General features: G+C 34.9%; 2 protein-coding genes and 3 non-coding genes across 5 annotated transcripts; 3 read left to right on the forward strand and 2 right to left on the reverse strand.

The window, feature by feature from the left end:
* Positions 1–3797: 3797 nt before the first annotated feature.
* On the forward strand, positions 3798–6496 carry LOC143540296 (very-long-chain 3-oxoacyl-CoA reductase 1-like). Its single transcript, XM_077033402.1, has 3 exons — positions 3798–4523; positions 5118–5187; positions 6060–6496. The coding sequence occupies exons 1-3, from the start codon at positions 3886–3888 to the stop codon at positions 6315–6317; spliced, it is 966 nt and encodes a 321-aa protein (XP_076889517.1). The 5' UTR covers positions 3798–3885; the 3' UTR covers positions 6318–6496.
* Positions 6497–7078: 582 nt separating this feature from the next.
* LOC143540304 (photosystem II reaction center proteins PsbY, chloroplastic-like) lies at positions 7079–7822 on the reverse strand. Its single transcript, XM_077033409.1, has one exon. The coding sequence runs from the start codon at positions 7799–7801 to the stop codon at positions 7241–7243; it is 561 nt and encodes a 186-aa protein (XP_076889524.1). The 5' UTR covers positions 7802–7822; the 3' UTR covers positions 7079–7240.
* An 8505-nt stretch (positions 7823–16327) lies between these two features.
* LOC143543012 (small nucleolar RNA Z199) lies at positions 16328–16408 on the forward strand. The gene has a single exon (XR_013136997.1). It is a non-coding gene; the product is annotated as a small nucleolar RNA Z199 (small nucleolar RNA).
* Positions 16409–16443: 35 nt separating this feature from the next.
* LOC143543055 (small nucleolar RNA SNORD18) lies at positions 16444–16520 on the forward strand. The gene has a single exon (XR_013137007.1). It is a non-coding gene; the product is annotated as a small nucleolar RNA SNORD18 (small nucleolar RNA).
* A 2317-nt stretch (positions 16521–18837) lies between these two features.
* LOC143543019 (small nucleolar RNA R64/Z200 family) lies at positions 18838–18933 on the reverse strand. The gene has a single exon (XR_013136998.1). It is a non-coding gene; the product is annotated as a small nucleolar RNA R64/Z200 family (small nucleolar RNA).
* Positions 18934–20299: the final 1366 nt, after the last annotated feature.

The raw sequence follows: 20299 nt of genomic DNA on the forward strand, positions 1-20299 counted from the left end.
GTGTTGGGCCGGCTAAACCCCTTGGAAACCCACCTTCGGCTATAAAAGACAGCAAATGGTATTATCATTTCATCATCTACTATCTCGTATAACTTACTTGATAACTGCTCTAATAGTATTCATATACTTTTATATTCAAAGAGCAATATAGACTGATTCTCACGCCGGAGGGTGGTCACAAGGAGGAACCCCCCCCTTCTCAGTGACGAGCTTACGGTGTCTGTTTTGCAGGTTCCCTGAAGTACAACTTACTCTGCTGGACCTAACCTTCGTGGGAAACATTACTTAGCCCCCAGATTACCTATAATCTGCCCGGGGTCACTTAGTGTTTCTTCAGACCTGGTATACGAAATCCTTTATTACCGATTCAACCTGACGGTACAAACCGTTTTTAAATCATGATTTAAAAATTACTCCTAAAAATCACCAATAAAAAACCTTCTTGATGCTCTAAAATATTTATTTTTAACAAAGTGTATGGTACATGGATACGTGCAAATCTGGTCATCTACTTCAACTAGAGGTGTTCAAAAAAACCGGTTACGGAACCGGTTTGGGCGGTTAACCGGAAAACCGGTTTTTTAAAAACCGGTTTTTTTAAAAACCGGTTTGACCGGTTTACGTAACCGGTTTACGTATCGGTTATACGTTTTGGAGCCAAAACCGGTTTTGTAACCGGTTATAAAAAAAACCGGTTTTTTTTAATAACCGGTTATTAAAAAACCGGTTAACCGGTTTTTAAAATAACCGGTTTATAGCCGTTATAAAAAAACCGGTTAACCGGTTTTTTAATAACCGGTTAACCGGTTAAACCGGTTTTCGAACGTTACCAAACGGCTTTATAGCCGTTTTTTTTTTTTTTTGCCCGTTTTTTTTGCCGTTTTTTTTGTTTTTTAACCCCCACAAACATCTATATATAGTTTAGGTTGGGTATTGGTTAGATCACACTTGATTATACAACTCCAAAAGCTCTAAACGTTTATTTCATACGCGATTATAACTCCAAACGCTCTTCTTTCGTAGTCGTTTATTTCATACTCGAGTATACCACTCTTAATTCGTTGTCGATTATCATGGCCTCCCAAAGTGCTGCTTCATCGGTCAACATGGGTGCCTCGAACACGGGAGAAACCGTCGTTCGGGTCATCCCCACGAAACGAAACCAAGATATTTGGCAACATTTCGACCTATGCGAAATGTCTAACGGAACCCAAAAAGCTAGATGCAAACATTGTTTGAAGTTTTATAACAAAGAAGCAAACTCCAGTTTAAGAGCTCATGTAGAAAAGCCCTCTTGCAAGGTCTTGAAGGACGAATCCGGAAGTAGTTCGCAGCCGGAGATGACGAATCAAGGAACGGTGTTTACGTACGACCTTGAAGCGGTACGTCAACAGTTTGGCAACTTTGTGATTCAACAATCACTTCCTTTCAACCACTTCGACAACCCTCAATTCACGCAGATGATGCAAAAGTATGTTCAACCACGCTACCAACACGTAAGTCGTTCGACCCTTAGAAGAGATATGCTTAAAGCATGGAAAGACGCTAAATCCGAACTAATTTCATACTTTTCAAACTTACAAACTGGTGTGAACTTAACAACGGATGTGTGGTCGGTACCTAATGGTTCGCCCGACTCATACATTTGTGTGACGGCTCATTGGGTTGACCCCCGGTCGTGGCAAATGATGAAACGAACCGTTGCGTTTCAATTGTTTGATTACCCGCACACGGGTAGAAATATTTTTAAACTCTTGGATAAAGTCATTCGACAATACAAGATTGAAGATAAAATCTTTTCAATATCGTTTGATAACGCGTCCAACAATACGGCCGCGGTTGGCCATTTAAAATTAAAGTATAAACCTATTTGTGATGGAGCGTTTTTTCATAGCCGATGCATTGCACATATTATCAACTTGGCCGTGCAAGATGGGTTAAACGTGATCGAAACGCAAAGAAACAATTTTAAAAGAATGTTACGAGATGTTTTTAGCAACAATAAAACATTTTCAAGATACAAAAAATTTTGTGATGAAGCTAATTGTCAATGGTTGGGGCCCAATTGGGATTGTCCAACAAGATGGAACTCGACTTGTGATATGTTTGAGAAAGCCATCCAACAAAAAGAATCACTAGTTGCGTTTCATCAAATAATGTCAAGTAGGGGTAAATGTGCACCGTACGATCCTAGAAACTGGTTATTGATTGAGATCGTTACGGAGGTTCTTCAAATTTTTAAATCTTGCACAACTAGTTTATCCGGGGTTTACTATCCAACAAGCCCCATTGCTTTACCAAAAATTGCTGTCATGTGCACAAAGTTGACTGAAATTCATTGTAGGGGTGCACCTTATTTTGATATGGGTGCAAAAATGAAAGAAAAATTTATAAAATATTTTCAACAACTACCCGCTGTTTTGACCTGTGCGGCTGCGTTAAACCCTTGCATCAATGTTGGTGGTGTTGAAGCTTTAATAGAAAAAATTTGTGATGAGCTAGGGTTAAACGACGATCAAAACCCCTATCATAGCCAAACTTTAAAGAATGATTTCAACACCACATTGGCAAACATGTATGATGTTTACCTTACAAAACACGGGTCGTCTTCCCAAATTCATGACTCGTTAAGAGCTGTTGCCCAATCCCAATCCCAAACCGACCTTGAAATGGGGATGTACTACATGATTTGGGAAGACGCCGGTAAACGTCAAAGGGTAAACACCCCAAGCAGTGAACTTGGAAGGTATGGTGGTACCAACTTTGTGAAACACATGACTCCGGATGAATTTAGAAGTCTTGATTTGCTGGCTTGGTGGAGAGGTAAGGAGGATGAGTTTCCGATCCTCGCCGCCATGGCCAAAGATTTACTAACGGTCCAAGCTTCCACGGTAGCTTCGGAGTCTGCTTTTTCTGTTTCTGGCAGGGTTATATCGATTAGGAGGACTCGACTCACTCCAGCAGCTGTAGAGATGTCGATTTGCTACAAGGATTACTTGGACTCTTTAGACAGGGCACAACATCAACGCTCACTCGAGGGGGAAATGGACTATGAGGCGGCCTTGTATGAAGACGAGGTCAATCAAGGACACATTCAACCAATGACCGATGAAGAAGCCGCGTACGACGATTACCTAAGGAATAGCTCGGGATCGGGTAGCGAAGAAAATGAGTAACAAACATCAACTTGTTAATGTAATCGTGTCTAAGCATTCTTTAATGTTTGTATTTTTGAGTTACGAATATGCGATAACGATTTAATGTTTGTATTTTTAATGTAAAAGCTATAAATGAAAGTTATGTGTTTTTAATCTTCCAAGCAAAGAATGCTAACAACGAAACCCTAAACCCTAAACCCTAAACCCTAAAGCAAAAAAAAAAAAAAAAAAAAAAAAAAAAAAAAAAAAAAAAAAAACCGGATAACCGGTTAGACCGGTTATTAAAAACCGGTTATAAAAAACCGGTTTAATAACCGGTTCTAACCGGTTTTTAAACCGGTCCAAACCGGTTTGGCCGGTTTGAGTTTTCACCATTAAAAACCGGTTAATAACCGGTCCGGTTATTAACCGAACCGGTTTTTTTCTGGATAAAAAAAACCGGTCCGGTTAATAACCGAACCGGTTTTTTCAAAAAAACCGATTTGTGCACCTCTAACTTCAACTGCCTGAATGCTTACACATATACATACATCTTGTAAACTCAGTCCTATAGTCAAAACCTTTTAATTCTTAACCACCTCTGCCAACCATAAACCATTCCTTCATTAACTCAAAACTGAACTAATAATAATAATAATAATAATAATAATAATAATAATAATAATAATTTAATATCCTCTCATCTACAAAACCCACACATCTCCAAATCACACAAACAAACACCAAAATGGAACTCACTTTCTTACACCCCTTAAAAACCCAACCTTTATGGCTCAATATCATCATAACCTTAGGCTCCATATCATTCTTCAAGCTTTCACTATCAATCCTCACATGGGTATATGTTAATTTCATCAGACCACCAAAGAACATCAAGAAATACGGATCATGGGCACTTGTCACCGGTTCAACCGATGGAATCGGTAAAGCTTTCGCCTTTGAATTAGCCAACAAAGGCCTTAACTTAATCTTAATTGGTCGAAACCCGAATAAGCTCGAAGAGGTATCGTCTGAGATTCGATCGAAATACCCGAAAACCGATATCAAGAACATTGTGTTTGATCTTGCTGGTGATTTGTCTGAAGGTGTTGGCAGGATTAGTGAAGTGATTGAGGGGTTGGATGTTGGTGTTTTGATTAATAATGCTGGGATAAGTTACCCGTATGCCCGGTTTTTTCATGAGGTGGATGATGAGTTGTTGAGTAATTTGATTAAGGTTAATGTTGAAGGAGTTACTAGAGTGACACAAGCTGTGTTGCCTGGGATGTTGAAGAGGAAAAAAGGCGCTATTGTCAATGTTGGCTCTGGTGCTGCTATTGTTATCCCTTCAGATCTGCTCTATGCGGTTTATGCTGCCACGAAAGCGTGAGTTTTTAGTCGAGTTTCGGTTTTTATAGGCTAGATTTGATTAGATTTAATGAGTTTGACACGAACCCGAGCGTGGACCCAAAAATCATGTTAAGACACATGAACCTGAACACGACACGTAAATATACTGGCTGACCCGAAAGTTTTTCCTAGTTTTATTGTTTTCACATATTTGTACTTTAAATTTACATTTTTACAACAGCTCGGGTTGGCCTGAACCCGACCTGCTTAACTAAATGGGTCCATAGCCAGAAACTGACAAAACCGAAAAGCGTGTCAAACATATGAACCTAAACACGACACGTGTATTCACGGGTTGACCTGAAAGTGTTTTTTCTAGTTTGATTGTTTTCACTTTTCACATATTAATACCTTTTAGATTTACATTTTTACAGCAACTTGGGTTGACCTGAACCCGACCTGCTTAAGTAAACAGGTTTAACAATAAACTGGCTTGAACCCGTTTATACTTTATACCAAGCGTCCAAACCCAAACCTGAGAATTTTTTGTTAGGTTCGGGTCGGGTTAGAAATTTACATTCTTCTTCATATACAAGTAATGTAATGTAATGTTTTGATTTGTTTATTTAGGTATATCGATCAATTCTCGAGATGTTTGTATGTTGAATACAAGAACAGTGGGATTGATGTACAATGCCAGGTAATTATGTTATATCTAGGGTGTGTATCGGTGTATGTGTCGGTTTGGGTTGGTTTTTGACTCCAAAATAACCAAAGATCGAAAATTCGGTTTTTGAACTTTTAAAATCGTTCCGTTTTGGTTTGAGTTTGGTTTGTTCAGTTTTTCGGTTTGTGTGCAGTTCAGTATCGAGTTTATCATTTGGGCTTGAAATTTTTGGATGAAAAGAAAAATGGTCAAAAATAATTAATTTGGGACTAAATATTGGGCTTAGATCTTTAGGAGAGTCAATAGTTAACTGATTATTTTACATTTGAGCTAAAATATTCGAGTAACACTATGTCCTGATTTTTATAAATTTCTTAAAATTCAATAATAAATATAAAAATCCATAAATTTGGTTCAGTTTAGTTTTAATTACATGTAAAACCTAACCGAAAGTTTAGCTTTTACAAAAACATTAAACCAACTGTTGGTGTTCTTATTGAGTTTAGTGTTTTCGGTTTCATGCACAACTGATATATCCGTCAAACATATAGGCGCTGTAAATGAGCCGAACGAACACGAACAAAGCCTTGCTTATGTCCGTTTGTTAAGGAAATAATGTGTTCATGAACGGTCCACGAACACTTACTGAATGAACATAAACGAAAATAAATAAACAAACGTTCATGAACATAAATGAACGAATGGAACATGTGTTCATGTTCGTTCGTTCGTTCAGTTAACGAACACAAATTTTTTGTTCATGTTCGTCCGTTTATTAAATAAACGAACATAAACGAACTTCCCGCCGAAAGGTTCACGAACAGTTCACCGAACGTTCGGTTTGTTTACAGGCTATAGCCATTTAGGTATATGTTTCTGAGTTTTATTATGAAAAATGGTTGCAGGTTCCATTATATGTAGCAACAAAAATGGCGTCCATCAAGAGATCGTCTTTCTTTGTACCATCAGCCACCGGGTACGCGAAGGCTGGGCTACGGTGGTTGGGTCATGAGCCTCGCTGCACGCCTTACTGGCCTCACTCTCTCATATGGGGTCTGCTGTACTCGTTGCCTGAGTTTGCGGTGGATTCATGGCGCCTAGGCTTCTGCCTCAAGATCAGAAAGAGGGGGCAGCTTAAAGATTCAAGGAAAAAAGATATGTAGATGTTTGATTTATGGTTAATAATTACAATGAATTTGTTTGAAGTTTATATGTTGTATATTTAAACAATGGATGTTTGTGGACTGTTATCCTGATTGTTCAGTGATTACGATGAGAATCAGTTTAAGCAGTAAATTGATTGCTAATTGTGAAATTATTGCTTAATTCAAGTCGAAAGCGACTATAAGAATTTAGCAACTTTTCTCTAATTTGGACCGTGACACGAGATCACTAGCAATATGTTTTCGAGTTGAAATTGATGAGCTTGACTACTAGAAGCTTGCTGGATTGGTGATCAGTCGATCATAACGGGCTAATACTCTAAATTTTATTACGCATCGAAATTAATTGATTAAGATATATATAGCAATTTCATCATCAAGGCATTGTGATGATTTACCGAATTCCCAAAGGACTTGAACACCGAAAGTTCACACAGAAAAGCTCATTTACCAAATTCTCTTAAGGACAAAAGTTCGCACTAGAAAAGCTCATTTACTGAACTCCTTAAGGACTCGAATACCAAAAGTTTACACTAGAAAAGCTTATTTACCGAATTCCTTAAGGACTCGAATGCCAAAAGTTCACACAAAAAAAGCTCATTTACCAAGTTCCCTAACGACGAACGGCGAAAGTTCGCACGAAAAACTCGTCCTAACTTAACCAAGAGCTTGTAAAAATGGTTTATCTACTTTTGGTCATTATTATCATGTTAGTCACAGTTTCAGATTATTCTAAATAAAGATACCACACACTAAAAAGGTAAAAATAATCTTTTGCAACTTGAAAATGTAGTAACAACTAACAATATGCCACACACTCCATATTGAAGCCAAATAGAGGACAATAAATAAAAAAGATTTATACATTACATGAAAAGCAATTACAAGCCTTGTTTATGATTTTATATAATTAACAACACTAATTAATTTCTCATTTTGTTGATCTGGTTAAGAGCAGGCTGCAAAATATTATAAAGCACCCAAAGAATCGCAGGTGCAATAACAATCAACAGAAGCTGCCCTCTGTTGTCATTAGCCGCAGCCGCCTCAGCGACTGTTGCGAATTCACCAGCCGCGGCATCAGGCGCGTTAAAAAGCCCCGATGACGCGGCTAGCCCACCGCCAATCCCAAGCCCCACAATCACCCCCTTGGTCCTCATCCTGTTGATCTGGTTAACCGCGGGTTGAAAAATGTTGTACAAAACCCATGCAATGGCGGGAACGAGTGGGAGTAAAAGCGCGATCCCGCGGTTGTCTCCTTCGGCTATTTCGGCTAGCTGTTGGGCGGCGAAAGCGGGCTCGCATGATGACAAGGTTGAAAAAATTGATGCCGCGATTGCGGTACCGGTTAAGGAGGTGGTAAGGGATTTGGTGAGGGCTTGCATGGGGATGTTGGGTTTGTTAAGGAGTGGTTTTGAGGGTTTGTTGGTGGTCATGCACTTGGTGTTGAGCATGGCCATGGTGGTGGATAGTGTGGCTGCCATTGGTGGTGGTGGTGGTTGTTGATTATTCTAAGTGTGTGACGACAATAATAATAATAAGTGGTGGTTAGACGTGTGAAGGTGAGAATATAACATGTTTGAGATTGTGGCCTTATCTTTAGGAAGATTTTGGGATGATATGAGCCTCTTGTTAGAGTTGTTACCCCACTTTTCTTATCACTAGCATTTGCATGGTTTTCTTTTTTCTTTTTTATAAATTGATGATATTCTAGAAAGATGTTTATTTTAAATAGTTGGGATGTTACATTTGCCAAGTTGGAATTTTCATTCAATATTTGTGTCATATATATGTCTCAATCCAAGTTTTATACATTTTTGTCATTGATAATGGTGAACTTGATTCACATTCAGAGGTTATACATTTGTTGATTAGGAAGTAGTAGTTGTAGGCTCTGGGACCGTAAAAGTAATGCGCATGCTTGAGGACTTGTGTGTTATGTCGTTATTATATTTATATCTATAATTTAGGCAAACCATATGTATGGATCGCCTGGGTAGTTTGTTATAAAAGTAAGTTAATCTAACAATACTAATAAAAGAAAAAAAATGAGAATGATGTGGCAATCCCACATTCATTCTTGACCTAATCTCTATTCTCATTCATCCTATTTATCTATGGGTTATGGAGCAAAATCATATTGACAAATGAGTTATATTTCCTTTCTAATTCTCTAATCTATCATCTCATTCATGTGAAATATATATTGGTCATTGGTCAAAATAATTTTGACAAATGGGTTATAATTTCATTCCTAATTCTCTAATTTTTATCTTATTTATCCTACTTATTCATGGGTCATGGGAAAACGATTTTGAAAAATGGGTTATAATTTCTCTTCTAATTTTCTAATCTCTCATCTCATTTATCATAGTTATCCACGGGTAATCGGTCAAAACAATTTTTGCAAATGTTGTATTAAAAAAATTCGAATTTGTAAATTTGAGATTCTAGACTTCTTATTGTTTGTACTATATATTTTATCTTCTTTTTAACTATAATTTGGTTCTTTTTTTTTCTTCAGATAATGAATCTTTTTATTTTTGTTATTTGACAAATCTCGCGTAATACACATGTTCAAAAGCTAGTAAACAAATATATAGTTTGAAGGGTTATGGGATCATATCCACCTATTATGAAAACCAAACATAACAAGGGTTAGGATAAACGATCCCCTTGTCTACTTGCCATACCCCTTACCCTAGATTTTCAGTTTATTCAACAAATTTATTTGACATATTACTACCCTCTAATATTTTTAGTCATTTCAATTATCCTTTAACATATAAAATCAAATACTATAAAGTTTATTTTTATTTTTTTCATTTTCTCTCTTTTTATGTTTATTGCTCTTTATCATAATAATAATTTTATTTATTATCATTATAAAATGTATTTAAAAAACAATGATATAACGCCTTTATAAAAACGATAAAACGTTTTGTTTATATATATGTTAACATATGCCTCACAGTCGACAAAAAGATCTTTTAACTATTTTTTGCTAGGTTCGAATGTGTGAAATTAATGTCACATGAGAAAAGAACCAACTTGTTGATCAAGTCATATGTTGTTTAATCTGTTTTATTGATGAAAATAAATGTATTTCTTTTTTAAAGTAAGCCATCTCTAAAAATTATTTAAAAAGACTTATAGAAAAAAAAATGTTTTTTTTGTTTTAATTTTAAACACGTTTTTTACATAAACAATTTTTGTTATTTGAAAAAACATAAAAAAAAAGTTTTATAATACTGAAAAAAAAGAAAAACGAAAACTATTCAAATAGTATTTTTTATTATTATTAATGATAATAAAAGATGACAAAGAATGAACATAAATGTTTAAATTGTATTAATGTAAAACTTAAGGGAGTAAGTATATTTAGTAAAAATGAAAGGGATGAGGTACGTTTAGCAACACCCATACAACAAACATTTAGAAAACTTGAACATTATATTGCCTATGCTTTAAAATTGAGACCAAATATTTAACCGAAATTGAATTACTATATAATAATAATAATAATAATAATAATAATAATAATAAATAAGATTTTAAAGTATATGACTTGGTTAAATAAATTTATAAAGTACTAGTAGGTAACCCGCGCGATGCGGCGGGATCCGTATATAGCTTGCAACACGACAATATAATGGTGTACATAACGAAAATTGCAGATTTTATAGTAACATGTTAACATTGCTACAAATCTAGCTAATCAATCATTTAGAAACATATTTATATATACAGCCGAATAATTCAAACTAAGTACAATTGATGCCTAATAAAAACCTGGTAACGCACAAAACTAACAAACTCTTCTTTTTCCTCGGTCTTCTCAAAAACACGAAAATATCTAGAATCGGAATCTCTTATAAAATCAAGAACACAGCCACCAAATCTAAAAAATCAAATTAGGAAACCAATTATTGAGGTCAATGAACCTTGACAAACGGTCAAAAATTAGATAATCACTTACATGACAAAACCGATGCCAGCTAGGATTTTCCTGTTTATGTGTATCAAATGGTTTTTATGTCATCAACCACAGCAGCAGTGCAGCACCAGTAAGACACTCAAGATTTTGCAAACAGGCCTCATTCCTCTTCAACCTTTAAATGAGTCACAAACAGCTTCACTATTCCTGACCCGAGCTTTTCAGCGTTTCGATTGCTGGAAACAAACTCACATCTGCACAACAAAAAGATCAATACAAAACTTTTACAATGGTAGGAGCTTGGCTTACTCATGATCAAAAGTATCAAGTTTCGGAAGCTTTTGAAACATAAATGAAAATTGACCCGTTGCATTTTTGTAAACGGTGAAATTTGACCAGTATATAATTTAAACTATTTAAAAGTCCAAAGTATTGTCTCCCCGATGCAAACTATTAAATTTCTAAAAAAAACGGATGAAAACTTTTAAGAAATATCAAAAATACCCTTGATGCAAACTAAATCCAATATGTAAATTTGACTATTTGAAAGTCGGAGTTACTAACTTTCCACCCAATGCAAACTATTAGATTGCTATATAACTTTTAGATGCAAGATCAGTAGACACCCAAACCTCAATTCAGTTTGGATCACAACGGTCCACTTTTAAAAAGGTCAACTTGGTAACGGGTCATAACGTGTTCGATCAAGACGACTTCAGGTCAAAACGGATCACTTTTTAAAAAAGGTCAATTTTGGTTACGGGACAGAACGTGTTCAGTCAAGATGGCTTCAGGTCAAAACGAGCAATTTTTTAATAAAGGTCAATTTGGTTCGGGCCAATATGCAACTCTGACCACAACACCCTAGTACCAAATATGAATCTAATGGAAAAAACTAACGCAACACTTTTTCAACATATATATATATATATAGGTTTTTATAATTCATTTATATAATATTTACGTTAAACTGGCTTTAGCTTAATTATGCTTGTTTGTTTGTTTATGTCTGTGAACCGTTTGTTTACATTATTAAGAAACATTTTTTAACACGAACAATCATTTTTTGAACAAACGAACATGAACAAAAAACCCATTTGTTTAATTGTTCGTGTTCGATGGTTTGTGTAGTTAAAGTTAAACAAACTAACGAACATAGACAGTGCATTGCTAAAAGAACTAAATAAGTACATTAAAATAATAAATTTTAGTTTACATTTATATTCACCTAAGCTCAGAACGGGCCAGTTTATTTAATAAGCTTATTTTTGGGCTCGGGCGTGTTTATAAAAAAAAGCTTACTTTTAGGCTCGATCTTGTTTTTGAGGTTGGGTTGATTCGAGATTTTTGCAAGCTGAGAATTCACGAATGTTTGATCATTTAAGTTGGGAACATTTCTGTTTTCCGGTCCTACCAAATAGCCACATGTCCACATCTTTGACTAACAAATTATGAAATAAAGACTTTTAAAAACACTAAACTTATTATAGAAGTGGTAAATAGTAAATAACAAACCTTTGGGTCTAGAAAGTTAGCACCAAACTCATAGCTTGTAGTATGGGTTTTAATCGTTTCAGCCGATTGAGAAGGGACTTCGGTACGTCCTATAACAATACTGGTGCAACAACATCATAAACTTTAAACTTCACTCGAATGCAAAAAACTTGAATTTGTTGCGATTTAGATTATATGAATTTCTTTTTTGTCAATCTTTAGTCTATGCATTCTGATACACTAACACTGCAGGTGTAGTCATAGACCTTAGCATATCAGCAATCAACAGACAAACACAATCGTAAGCGTTAACGGTGAACCTACACTCAACAACAAATAAAATTCAGTGGACCTAAATATCTGAGTGGTAGACAATAAGTTCTGTAATTATATAAAAGCAAACCTTTAAAGCACACCCAAACGCCTCAAGCACTTTCACGATGAGTTCAGCTTCTGCCATTTTTTCCCCTAAAAGTATTTGCAATATTGCCATATTATTAAATTCATATGTATGGAATACAATTAAAATTAATGCAAATTATTATAATGCACACACTGCACATCAATGATATGGGAGATCTCTTACATGCCTAAGCATTTAGGCAATCTTAAACATACCAGCAAAATCAAAAACGAATTTTGGCACGCATATATACATTTTGTGTCACCTTAACTAACCTCGGTTTCAGGGATCTCTTGCAAGAACCACCATGGACCATGTTTTTTCAGCTGACCTGTAAAACAAGAAAAATTAATTATTGTTATTGGTTTCTATAGAAAACTATATCAACCTTATCTTTGACTTTGATTATAAACTTGAACACAGTTGCAGTTTTCAATTATAAGAAAAAGCCCAAAGTGCCATGATTAGGTTATATGCTAGATGTCAATGCAAGTAATAAATATATTTTACTAAAAGATGCATATATTCATGCTATTGTGCTTGTAACTGTAGGGGTTTACATGACTAAATGAATTAAGTTAAAACCAGGCTCGTCTAATAGATCAGGTGAGCGAGGGTAGTACACAAGTTTTGCCACATAATAATGATAAAAGCTTCCAAAATAAACTATCGTAATTGACTATAAGCAAACAAGTTATATAGAAATTGTGAAAATCATCTAAATGCAACTTATATTTAAATATAAGCCATTAAATCACTGAATGATGGGATGAAAGATCAAACTCCTTTGAACACAATCCTAAGTCCGTAAGTGGTGTCAAACGGTTTTCAAATTGCAATTAGAATTGACATAAGTAATACATACATTATTGGACAGGGCACATATCATCAAAGATAATCACATTTAGGTTGAAACTGAACAATAAACAACCACAATCGCTATTATAATCACCATATTATTACAAAATTAAGAGAAAATTACCTTTCCCTGTGCATCATTAATATCAGCAATAACTGGATTTTAACAGAAAAATGAATCATAAACAGTTAGAAGTGTTGGTATTGTTATTTCTCACTTCTACCTCATTTCTTATTCCATTATTCTTCTTCATCAGAGACTCCCAAACCCTAATCCTCTCCTCCTCTTCACTGCCTCCCAACTCCTCCACCGCTGCAACCCCACCGGAGGCCTCCACACCGTCGCCGCTACACTGATCCGCGCCGCCGCCGCTCCACTCCTCCACTGTAGTTAGATGTGGATGACTGAGGGTTGACAACCAAAGAAGTGATTAATAGCAAGATGGAGGCATGTTTGTAGTTAGATGTTCGATCAGTTGTAGTCAATAAACAACTCAAACGCTGGTCTCGGTTCAGTTTAGTTGTGTGGTTAAATCTTCTATTAGAGGCATGTATTTGATAGTTTGCAGTTTATTAAAATAGTAACCTTTGTTACATAGACAAGAAATGTTGGTGTCATTCTGAATCATATGAACAATGATTTGTAATGATTGTGAAAAGTTGTATGTAAAACATATGAACCAAATTACTTGCTTTATGACCAAATGGAGAGCTCTTCGGGTTCTTACAAATCACTGTCCTGACTTATCTTCATGTGGCAGTTCACAAGTCGAGCCAAGCTAGGGCAAGCTCGAACTTAAACGAGTCTGCTAGGCTCAGTTGTTTTTTTTTTTCATTTTTTATTTTACAAGTTGAAAAGTCACTTGTGAGTTTGGCTTGTTAAAAGCTCTAGCTGACTTGTTACTTTTTTATAATAGAATTTTAACTTATTTTATTTTATTTAAATTTCAGTTTATTTAAATTTTAACTTGTTTTAGCAGTCTGCAGATGTTAAAAAACAAACAGTCTTCTTGTTGCAGACTGCAGAGTTTTGGTCCACCTTTTCTGCTATAGATGTTGGCAGATGTGGTCCGCATACTGCAGACATTTTACCTCTGAAAAAACAAAGAGCACCTAAGATTCAAAATTTAAAATCCCATTTCTCTACACCTTATTTCCCTCCATTAAGAAACTGTGCTTAATAAGTTGTATAATATACAAAAATAGTTGTATCTCTTAATTTCAACATTCTCTCTTATCTTTATTATATATAGTTAAAGATAATGTTTTAAAATTATAAAGCATAAGGTTTTAGTTGGGATGCCACGTTTGGCGAGTTGGCATCTCTATCTAAAAAGTCGTGTCACATATGTATGAATCCAAGTTTAGAGGTTTTTGTCGTAGATTGGGGTGAATTTGGTTCGCAATGAAAGCTAGATGCATTTGCTGATTAGGAACAGTTACTTGTGTTTGTAAGTAACACACTTGGTATTACTTATTGACTTAGTGGGTTGACCGTGTAATTGCTATGCATACGAATAACATCTAATCTTGGATTATTAGCATCAAAACATGCCTTAAATTCACATATGAATCTCGTATAAACAAAATAGTATTGATAATCTTCACAATTCTCTATTAAATAACTTTACATCCATAATCGAATCCACAACACAATTAGACAATGCATGCTAAATGTATACTAGAAGAGCGCACAGTTGTGTGAAACTATATGATCACATAACTATGTGAAATATGGAAATTAATTCACATACTATGTCATTCCAACTCTAACGTTCATGTGAAATACGAATTTTAAGGAAATAATCACAACCCATTTTCTGCATTTACTAGTTGCATATCTCATATATGACTTTATATAAGAATCCTAGAACAATAATACTTTCATTTAATAATATAGCGAAGTCTGACTTCGAAAGTTTATCAACCATTTGAACTGATACAAATAATACTCGCATTCACAAATTACATATAGAGAACAATTATGTGATTCTCATATATATGTTTCCAATCAGTAGTATGACCATTTATTTTTATTTTTCTTACTAATGTGAATTTGCTGACGAATCATATATGAAATACAAACCTCTCTTAATTTCAGATTAATCACGAATCTGATGTATATCTATATAGAAACTAGTAAATGGGTAAAGGCTTTGAAAAATGGTCGGACCCTTGAAACCATTTTATCCTTTAAGGTGAAATTTAAACACCCTTACTCTGACCCATATTATTCGGGTCTAATTAAGGGTTTTACGAGTCGGGTATCCGGGTTTCAAGGGTCAGACCCTTATTTTGCTCACCCCTAGTTAGTACAAGTATATTTTGCTCACCCCTATATGATCAAATAATATTAGTTACAAAACCATTTGACTAAATTCTAAAAATGAGACGCCATTACACCAGTTATATGCATATTATCAAAAATATACTTACTTGCAAGAGGTTTATAATTAAATTGGTTTTTGAATCAGTAATCCTCAATGTATTGTAACCATTTTGTATAATAATGACACGTTTTGTTGTAGGTAAGTCGGCTTATGTAGAAAAAAAAAATTAAAAGCAACCCGCGTAACACACGGGGATTAAACTAGTAAAATATATTTTTCTTCATTTTATATATAACTAACAGAACACCACAGTAATATCAAAATTATAAATTTACATTTTATGTAATTATTTTTCAAAATTATATATAACGTCGTCCAGTTCAACCGATGAACCAGTATAATAACCCGTCCACTCACCGTCACCGTCACCGTCACCGAACCCTATTTACCCATAACCTTATTGACTAAGAGCATTCACATCACATCCCCTAAATTTATGTGAGGAGAGTATGCAAATTATAGGGTGAGGTTTTGAGTGTAAATTACAGGGTGGAGAGAGAAATGTAGTTATTTTTTGTAAATTTGGAGAACATTGTTTGCCTCTATTTATTTTTTAATATTTGTTGAATTGGTTGTGAGTAGAGGTGAGAGAAAACTGTAATGATAAAGGTATAAAAAATATTATTTAATTGAACATGAGAGATAAATGTAGTGTTTTTTAGTGTAATCATCCAAAATCTCATCTTTTATAACGAAATGTCGCGAAAGCCCATATGGTTACACCCAAGCAGGCCCGTTTTTATTATGTCAAAGCCCAAATTCACTTCTAGTAGCCCAATAGCAATAGGGCTTCTTTTACTATCAAAGCGTTCCACCACTTCTCTATAAATCTTCGTTGCAGCTTGCACAACAATTACCTAAATTTCTTTAATTATTATTTCTTTTCAATTTTCGTTGTTATTGAGGTTTGAATCTGTTGTCTACTGTTTATCAAGTGATGAGGAAAATAACTGCAACAAAATGATGGACTAATTGTTCGTGATTATTGGTATTTAAGTCTCTGATGATGAACAAACGATCTGTTTTTTTTTTTGTTAATTTTGGGGGAAATGATGAGTGATTAATTGGTCCGTGTTTCTGAATTAACCGTGACCGACAACTTTTAACCAACTTCTGATCTCAATATCTGTTTTTTTATTTGATTTTACTTGGGTTATTAATATTAAGGTTTTATATTTGATTTGTTATGTTTTTTAAGATTTTTGAGAAGTGTCTAATGTGATGAAATGGGGAAAATTCTTAAAATAGGCGTTTATGAATACGTTTTTCAGGTTTTAGGTGTCATTTCCAACAAATTTCCAAAATAGGTATCATAAACTAGTCGTGACGAATAGTTTATGATTAACCACGAGTAGTTTGTATAACCAATTAAAACTTGCCACGTGTCTATAAACTAACCGTAACGACTAGTTTCACTCATAATCTACTCGTGAAGATTAAATATGTTTAAAGCCTCGTAATCAATGCCCACGAGTAAATAAGATATCCTTTAGTCGTGACGAGCAGATTCTCAAACCTTAAGAGTCGCGAGTAGTTTATCAAACTAACCACGGCGATGAGTTTGATTACCAAATGCATCTAACTGGTTTGTTTTACAAAACACTAACCGGAATGGTTAGTTTGTTTGGTCAACTAGTCGTTACGAGTAGATATTGGCCAACGACTACTTTACATTCATTATATAATTATTGACTTTCGTTATTTGTTACTTGAAATGTTTGATTATTGATCGATCAGTATGCATTCCTGCGTGTTTATAAGAAACTAATTTGTATGAATGTTTGGAAGTTTACTTCAACAGTTTCGCAATAATTAAGTTATGTTTTATAATCTTTTTATTTTTCTTTGTTATGAACCCTAAATGACATTTAACACCCCCCCCCCCCCGGCAACGCGGGGTAAAAAAACTAGTTATTTAAAAAGGGAGAGAAGTGATGAACGGGTAAATTGATAATCATTTCCATGATATTGAGATATAGTGAAGTGTAGGGGTGTATAATGTAGAATTAACATGGCAATATAAATTGGGAAATAAAATGACATATACTCCCTTTATTCTTATGGTAAGGGTAGTGGGGCGTGGATGGGTGGGCGCAGACAACGTGGCAGCCGCGCACACCGCTATTACCCTTGCGTAGACGTGGGCGCTAACGGCCGGTGCGGACCGGCCAACGGGGCTTGATTGAAGTTGTTGCTTAAAAACTTGGGGGTATATCAATCAAGCCCCACTACACGCTCTAGGGCTTGATCTTTGATCTTGTGTCACGGCAGCGCTTATGTGTCCTAAATATATTGGATCACTTGGGGGTGGATTAAGCCCCACCACCTTAACCTTAATATCAAACATATATTATTGTATTTTGTTTCATAAGATAGTTATTGTTTTTTATTGTTATAATATTTACACGAAAACCCATAGATTAATTTTGACATCTGTATGTTTACCATCGTCCATGTTGACTATAACTTGCTCATAAAACAAACTAGAGAATAACGAAATCAAATATTTTAAGGGGATGTTTGTTTACATCTGAATGGAACGATTCAGATACAAACACCTGATTCATTTAGATTTCAGACTGTCTGGTTTCAAACAAAAATATATTTAAATGATTAAAATTATGTCTGAACCATTCAGACTTATTGTTGTTGCAAAATGAGACAGAGGTTCATTCAAATCTAACTCATTAAGATTTGAATGAACCAAACAGCCCCTAATATGCATTAGGCTTTCAAACATTTTTATTTTAACATCAATATCCATTTAAATAAATGTCACACGTGTCAACAAAATAATCTTCTATTTACTTAAGGTATGTTTCAGAAGTCACTACACGCCAGCCGAGCATTATAATTCTGACGTATAACTTCTCATGTATACATAGTCAATGACAATTAGCAAAAGATAGTTAGTACCTACATAGGCCCGGGCCCCTTAGTTTTATTCACAGTATTATAAATTTTTTTCATCCAAGCTATTCTATACATAAAGTAAATTTATTCATTTTCATTCAAAATTTTAAGCTCTGTCCCCTCCATTTACTAATTTTTTATGCATATATTCATCCAATCCCCTCAACATTAACATCCAAGACTTGCCACTAGGTCTAGAGATAGTCATCTAAATTGAAAATAGTGTTTAAGCCGATTTTGTTGTGACATATCACTAAAATCATTGATTTCGACAAACCAAACTTTTACTTACTACTTACTAGGACCGATATTAAACAAATTAAGCAATTTAGACCAATTTTGTACAACGAGAATTGATTTTAAAGCCCAGGACATATTTGACCGACTGCCACCTAGAGCAACCAAATAGCCAAAATTAAACACCAATTAATCAGTCATCTAGGCCGATTTTTACAACACTACCGACTAGAACTAAACAAAGAAATACAAAGTTGTTCCTTTTTTTATATTATTAAACAATTAGAGCATCTAATCAGATATATGAAATGTTATCTCATAGATCCTTAAAAGAATCTCTGAAGTCTGACATGTGATTAGATTCATAATTCATTGGGAAAATTCTTAAAATAGGCGTTTATGAATACGTTTTTCAGGTTTTATGTGTCATTTCCAACAAATTTCCAAAATAGGTATCATAAACTAGTCGTGACGAATAGTTTATGATTAACCACGAGTAGTTTGTATAACCAATTAAAACTTGCCACGTGTCTGTAAACTAACCGTAACGACTAGTTTCACTCATAATCTAGTCGTGAAGATTAAATATGTTTAAAGCCTCGTAATCAATGCCCACGAGTAAATAAGATATCCTTTAGTCGCGACGAGCAGATTCTCAAACCTTAAGAGTCGCGAGTAGTTTATCAAACTAACCACGACGATGAGTTTGATTACCAAATGCATCTAACTGGTTTGTTTTACAAAACACTAACCGGAATGGTTAGTTTGTTTGGTCAACTAGTCGTTACGAGTAGATATTGGCCAACGACTACTTTACATTCATTATACGAGTATTTTAGTGGTAATTAACTCGTCTCGATAAGTTTACCTGGTAAACATTATTTTTCTTTTTCAGTCCCTTAACTTTAGAAACTTTTCTTGTCCGGGTCTAACTCTCGTTATCCAAAAATACTAAGGCGGCTCTTAAAGCGGCTCGCGAAGTGCAAAGTGCAAAGTGCGCCACATTGCACCCAACGCCCTTCGCCGTCGCCGTCGCCATCGCCATCGCCATCGACGGGTATTACGCACCCTCCGCTAGGACTACTTGGTGCCTGATATTCATAAAAGAATATAGCTATGGAAATTCTATCTCTTATAAAGAGCTTCCATTTCTTTACCACTTTCCATGTGGGATGGATTCTATTTCCTTATTTATACCCAAGTGGAATGCTTTCACTTTCTTACATCTTCCAATGTGGGATGAGTTTTTTTTATTTATTTCCTTCATGTAAGAATACTTAGCTTAGGAAATATTTTTATTTTCTTATTTTTCTTATATTTCCTTATTTAGTATTTTCTCATGACTTATCTTGATGTTATTTTTGATCCCTCAACTTTTCTAAGTTGTCAAATTTGAATCGAAATTTTGAAGATGTTACATGCCTTCACCACTGTTGACCAGTAGAAACAAAAGTCAACATATTTCCCCCTTATATACTTGCATTATTGTTACAAAATTCTTACCAAGATAATTTGCCTCGACGTCTACAAGTCCAAGAAGTAAATAATAATACCATCTGGCCTGCGAATGATTTGATATAATGGAACAAAATTTGTCAAATGGTAACCACTTGTGCACAGAATTGTTCAAATAAATAGTTAAAACAATAAAAAATACCAAAACTCAATGATCGCAAGGTACCTGTAGTTAGGCCTCTAAATGAACCAAACGTTAACTGGACCGTTCATAAACTGTTTGATGGAAAGTTCA

Source organism: Bidens hawaiensis, unplaced genomic scaffold (assembly GCF_021521415.1).
Source record: "Bidens hawaiensis isolate Kalapana, Puna unplaced genomic scaffold, B.hawaiensis_p1.1 tig00000820_1, whole genome shotgun sequence".
Lineage (NCBI taxonomy): Eukaryota > Viridiplantae > Streptophyta > Magnoliopsida > Asterales > Asteraceae > Bidens > Bidens hawaiensis.

What these genes read in the sequence shown, in the direction of transcription:
- LOC143540304 (XM_077033409.1), bottom strand. Translation starts at nt 7,801, where the DNA reads ATGGCAGCCACACTATCCACCACCATGGCCATGCTCAACACCAAGTGC.
- LOC143540296 (XM_077033402.1), top strand. Translation starts at nt 3,886, where the DNA reads ATGGAACTCACTTTCTTACACCCCTTAAAAACCCAACCTTTATGGCTC. An exon ending in GTTTATGCTGCCACGAAAGC is followed by an intron (nt 4,524 to 5,117) that starts GTGAGTTTTTAG and finishes TTGTTTATTTAG; the next exon opens with GTATATCGATCAATTCTCGA. An exon ending in GGATTGATGTACAATGCCAG is followed by an intron (nt 5,188 to 6,059) that starts GTAATTATGTTA and finishes AAATGGTTGCAG; the next exon opens with GTTCCATTATATGTAGCAAC.